The 6,000-nt window shown below is 35.1% G+C and overlaps 1 protein-coding gene across 1 annotated transcript; it reads left to right on the top strand.

The window, feature by feature from the left end:
• The first annotated feature begins 297 nt into the window (after positions 1–297).
• Positions 298–3,048, top strand: LOC106700173 (gastrula zinc finger protein XlCGF7.1-like). The gene is made up of 3 exons (XM_023351683.1): positions 298–363; positions 656–745; positions 2,191–3,048. The coding sequence occupies exons 2-3, from the start codon at positions 665–667 to the stop codon at positions 3,046–3,048; spliced, it is 939 nt and encodes a 312-aa protein (XP_023207451.1). The 5' UTR covers positions 298–363; positions 656–664.
• The last annotated feature ends 2,952 nt before the right edge of the window (positions 3,049–6,000 follow it).

Below are 6,000 nucleotides of genomic sequence, written 5' to 3'. Positions count from 1 at the left end.
TATATATATATATATATATATATATATATATATATATATACAGTACAGACCAAAAGTTTGGACACAACTGTGTGTCCAAACTTTTGGTCTGTACTGTGTATATCCAAAAATTTGAATCTTTTGGATTCAAATTTGAAAAAAGGTATTTTGTATTTTAGTGGATTCACTTCATCTCCACTTTTTAGAAATTGTCAAAGTAAAAAAAAAAATTAAGAACTTTAAATGATTTGTTTCAAATTTCTCAAGACGTTTAGAAATCTAGAAACTGTACTCGGCTTCTGTTGCCATGGAAACCACGGAGACAGGTCATATCAAAACAGACAGACGTGCAAAGACTGACTGGACATCTCACACTGATAAACGGTAACTTTGTCACTTGATAAAAAGTTTGGACACCTCTGATCTGGCCTGGTTTCCCACAAAACTATTGTAGTTTGTATTTTCATTTTCGCACCTTAACTGCTGTGTGTTTCTCCTGGGACAAAAACATTAAGGAGTATTTTAGCACTTTTTGATATTATGAGACAAATCTTTTGTTTTTGTTTTTTTGCTAATAGTAAATCAAAACATGTTAGCTTTTTAAAACAGTCATACGCCCTTTTGTTGGTAGCATAAACTTCTGCTGTGAAGTTTGACTCTTCGTATTCTTCAACAGGATCACAAAATGGAGGACTTTCTGAAACTTCTGGATTTCCTGGAGGACGATAACAGCAACATAAACAATCCAGTTATGCCTTCAGAAGAGGTGTGTTGTTTAAAAATGGTCACTATGTAGAATTAAAAGCAGCGATTGTCAAAGTGTGAGACACGCCCCCTAGGGGTGTGGAGGTAAAAAAAAAAAATTTATTCATTGCAAGTGGAGCAAATTTAATGTCTGTCAGTATTTCAAACCAGATTTGTTTATGAATTACACATCCAACTCAACATGAAGCATGACAAGGCGCTACCACAACTGGTTGGAGATTTTAGCTGTTTTTCTGAACATAGAAAGTACACCTGGACCAGAAGATGACATTTACTTATTAATTTTAAAACAAAACACAAACTAGTTACATTTCTTGAAAGGACAAAATATGTAAAATCAAAAGAAAACAGTACATTTTGCTCGTTTAAATAAATAAAACTGAACCCATATTTTTTCCAAGATGCCTTCCCCTGTCAGGAAAGTGTAAACTTTGTTCATCTCTGCTGTTTTTCTGTTACTCATATTTCGCAAAAGTCGAAGATTTTCCGGGAAGATCTCAGAAATTTTTAGATTCATTTCAGAAGTTTTCTAGGGAAAAACATGAACATTTTGGAGTTCAAAAAGTCAAAAATGTTGAACTTTGGAAACTCAGAAATGTGTTTTTTTTTTTGTTTTATTTTTTTTTTTTGTGGAAAAAAAAACAACAAAAGCTCAAAATTAATTAGCGGTTTAAGAATCTTCATTTAGCTTAAAAAAGGAGTACATTTCCACCATAAACTCAGAAATTTTCTAGAAAAAAAAACATTGAAATTTCTGAGCTACACAGGTTGAAAATTTGCTGGATTTTTAATTTTTTTTAATTTTGAGATTAATCTCAGAAATGTTCTAGGAAATAATTAATTTCAAAAATGTTAAATATTCAACTTCTGAAACTCAGACATGTCCATGTTTTTTTTTTAGTAAATTTCTTAGCTAAGAGTTTTTTCCAGCAATTTCTTTTAATCTACAAACCCTCAGTTTTCCTGTCATTAAAATATGTTAGTGTGAACAGAGAAATTATTCATATTTTCTTCCTATTTTTCAGGTGAATCTTTTATATACAATTAATCTCATCAAGTCCTGTTTTAAATACGTCAAGGCCCCTAAAGACGAACAAAACCTCAACAGAAAAAAACAATTATTATGAATACAGTTGTTTGAATTTTGTCATTTTTTCTTGTTTTGCATAGAAGAAAATGAACAATCAATAAAACAGGAACTCCACTGTCATGAAATATGCATACATCTGCACAACTATGTGCTAACATTGCTCTGAAGCGGCTCATATCTGCATATATGAGCAACACTGGAAATTAATATAGTCAGTCAATTTGAGCTAAAAGGTCAACATAGCACACACTTTAAGGTTTTTATTTTAAAATATTCGTTTTTCCTCTTCTTTCTCAAGCTCTTTCTCAGTTTTTGTAATTTCAGTTCAACAACCTTCATCTGATTTCCATTCACAGGAGGAGATCTGCATCTTCCAGAATGCACTTTATGAGGATGAGAGTGTGAGCAGCTTCAGCGAAAGCACGGCAAATCAGCCAGTCGACTCTGAGGAAAAGCACGGCCACGACAACCGCAGAGAGAATTCAGAGAGTGTTTCCACTCAGCCGGTCAACACTGAACAAATGGCTCATGTCTGTGACCAGTGTGGGAAGAGTTTCAGCAAATGTAAAAGGTGTAGATTTCACCAGCACATCCACACTGGAGAGAGGCCATACAACTGTAGCCAGTGTGGGAAGAGCTTCTCTCAGAAAAGGTATCTGACCGGCCATCAGCTTATTCATACAAGAGAAAGACCTTACCGCTGTGACGAGTGTGAGAAGACATTCAACCATAATGCAGATTTGAGAGTCCATCAGCGCACTCACACTGGGGAAAGACCATACAGCTGTGACCAATGTGAGAAACATTTCACTAAAAAAGTCAACTTAACAGTCCATCAGCGCATCCACACTGGAGAGAAGCCGTACAGCTGTAACCTGTGTGGAAAAAAATTCACCCAGAGAGGCAATCTCAAGATCCATCAGCACATCCACACTGAATTAAAGTCATACAGTTGTGATAAGTGTGGGAAAAGTTTTACCAAAAAAATTAACTTGACAGTTCACCAGCGCATCCACACCGGAGTAAAACCATATAAGTGTGACCAGTGTGGGAAGAGATTCGCTCAGAAAGGGAATCTGAAGAACCATCAGCACTGCCACACCATGGAAAAGTCTTTCACCTGTCATCAGTGTGGGAAGTGTTATATTCACATGCAGTCACTTACACAACATAAGAAGTCTCATCAACATGAAATATATTCACCTCAGGTCTAAAATCTAATTTGGTTGACATGGAAAGATCTCAGAGAGGTCAACAAAACATATGTCTGGCCTGAGTTAAGGCATGTCAATACAAATTATGTGAAAGCACTTTAATTGTGTTTTATTTTACAAGAAATCACACTAATTTATGGGTTAGTGAGTAACACTTTAAAGCCCTGACAGAGTGTCGTTTACTGTTGCTGCACCTGGTTCACTGTGGTGACGTTAGCTGTGGTACTTCCTAACATAAATTGTTATTACGACGGTGGAAAGAGTAATCATTATTACATAGTACCATTTTATAGCACAGTCAAGTAACCATGTTAGCTTCAGTTGTTGAAGAAATGCTGTACATATTAAACATAAAAATGGGTAATGGTGGCGACAGTGGTAAGAGTTTTTCCTTCAATTGTTGGGTCACCAGTTCAATTCCTGTTCTGCCTACCTCTGTTGTTGTGTACTTGGGCAAGATATTTAATCTGCCTTATCTGCTGGTGTTTACCAAAATGGTTGATCGCGCAAAATGGCAGCCTAGCTTCTTTCTGTTCGATACATACATGATGATCATACATATATGTATATATATATTTTTTCTTTTTCTAATTCCAATGAGAGACCCATCCAATTTGAAAAATAAGGAGAAAACCTGCTATAGATAACCATAAAAAACAACCATGGAAACATACCAGAGACCAATTCCATGGAGCCTCTGCAACTGTCCAAATTAATTCCCCTGCATTAATTCCCCAACTCTGGAAACAATCACACTGATAAAATGAAACAAGATGCAATATATTTTTAAATGAGGCCTACTGTATTTAAAGAGAAACTCACTCCAGATGCAGTAATTATTAATTTATCGCAGTGCAAAGCACAAAGCAACGGAAAAAACAACACAGAAAAACCGCTGAAAAACAACTCAAAATGGCTACGCTACCAGCAGTCTCGTTGCCGTAGCAACTCATAACAATGTATCAGGATTCAACACCAAAAAACTCGCAAACATTTTCCACACAAAGAACAGAACATTTAGTCTGTTAAGGTTTTATGTTTTCAGGCCTAATGTTTACTTTGTGATATTGATAAGAGATTGCAATGGTAGATTAGCTACCGCTGCTATTAGCTAATCTAACACAGCAGTGGTAGAGATAAAAACCTGCTCTACATAATCTGTCAGAGTTGGTGTTTAGGTCGCCTTTTTGTATTTTAACTGACCTGAAACAGAATTCCACAGCACATCGTCATGTTATAATTCACAAAGTCAAGCTAGCATAACTGACCTGCTTCCTTCTGCCTGGCTATTTATTTTAATTAAATCTTTTTCCTCCAAGAACAAACAAAAATGGAACCTGGTAAATGTGACGCGTAGCAAATCAGAAAACGAGGTGATGGAAAACTTATATGGGAATCTAAAATAAATATAGCCCAGAAACCACGGCCATTGCTTCTTCCCAGTCGGCCATGTTTGTTTACACTGAACTCGTGTTTGGTCTTGGGATTTTTTCCGAGTTTTCCGTCTGAAATCTGAATGTCGGTGAGGGAAATTGGTACGACAAAGCCTGTTATATCAACCGTTTTTTTATCGTCGTGTGTGGGGTCTCTCAGGTTTTGACGATCAGCCGATAATTAAAAAATCTTAGCAATTCTGCAAAGAAGTTAACCGATAACGAGACAGGCATGGCAGCTACTACTTTAATGGCTACAAAAGTTAATCTGCAGCTTTACGACAGACAAATTAGTGGTTTTACATACAAATAAACAATTACAAATGTTTGCAGCCGGTTTCATCTACAGTAACCAACAAATAAATAAAAGGGAACAATTAATTAAACAAAATTAACCTGAACAACCATTTGTTTATAGTTCCTTAAGTAATTTTTAAAAATAGTTCAAAATGCATCATTGATTTTCAGAAAGAACATTGTTCTGCTGTTGTTTACAGTCATTCCCTGAAACCAACTCTGAGACGTGCGTCTTTCTGCACCAGTAATAAAATCTAGATTACCTTTCCATTCTGTGAGGATTACAGGGAAACAAGTAAACATTCACACATAGATAACCTGATCTTAATCACCTCCTCACTGTGAGGGAGCAAAGCTAACACATTCTCCCTGTTCTGCTCTCAATCCAGGAGCCTGAAGCCTCTGAGACGAGCAGAAAGCGTCTCCTCAGGCACTCAGGCATTCGTTTTCTTCCTCCCGCTGAGTCAGCAGCCTGAGGCAGCGACAGAAAGAGTCGCTTCCTAACTTAAGCCCAAAATATGTCAGCTTTTCTTTTTTTTTTGCTGAATTTCCCCCCATTTCACTGCGTTATTATCCACAGGAAAACAGCCGAGTCCGCACAGAAACTTGACAGATTTATGTTGTAGTTGTTTCATAAATGTTTCAGTTTTATTTCAAATTAAAGATTGCACAATGATGAGGGGTGTAATTTGTAAAAGTACACAGCAAAAAAACAAACAAAAAAAACATTTTTTAGCTTGTCTGGGAGATAATAAAAATATGAGTGTTTCACCATGTTATTCAGACATTTATAAATGTAACAGTTCAGAATAAGATATTTAACTCACAAGCTAAATATTTAAAGTTTTGGCTTGCAAATTAAATGTTTAGTCAGGAAACTAAATATTTATTTTATTAACTAGATATTTAGTTGAAAGTAAAATGTATTTTCCAAACTAACCATGACATTTTTTAAATCAAAATTTATTTTCTACATTACATACTTAGCTTGGACTAACTAAAACTAAATGTTTAGCTAAATAACTGACTATCCAACTCTTAAGCTAAATATTTAGTTTACATAGTAAATATTTTTAGCTTGCAAATTAAGTATTTATTTAGAAGGCTACATATTTAGCTAAAATTAAAAAAATTAATTTCCAAACTAAACATGTATTTTTGAAGCTAAATATTTATTTTCTAAACTAAGTATTTATGTTGGTCATAAATATTTAGTATCCAA

Source organism: Xiphophorus maculatus, chromosome 18 (genome assembly GCF_002775205.1).
Source record: "Xiphophorus maculatus strain JP 163 A chromosome 18, X_maculatus-5.0-male, whole genome shotgun sequence".
Classification (NCBI taxonomy): Eukaryota; Metazoa; Chordata; class Actinopteri; order Cyprinodontiformes; family Poeciliidae; genus Xiphophorus; species Xiphophorus maculatus.
The sequence above is the reverse complement of the archived record's forward strand: the minus strand, read 5'-3'. Positions and strand labels throughout refer to the sequence as shown.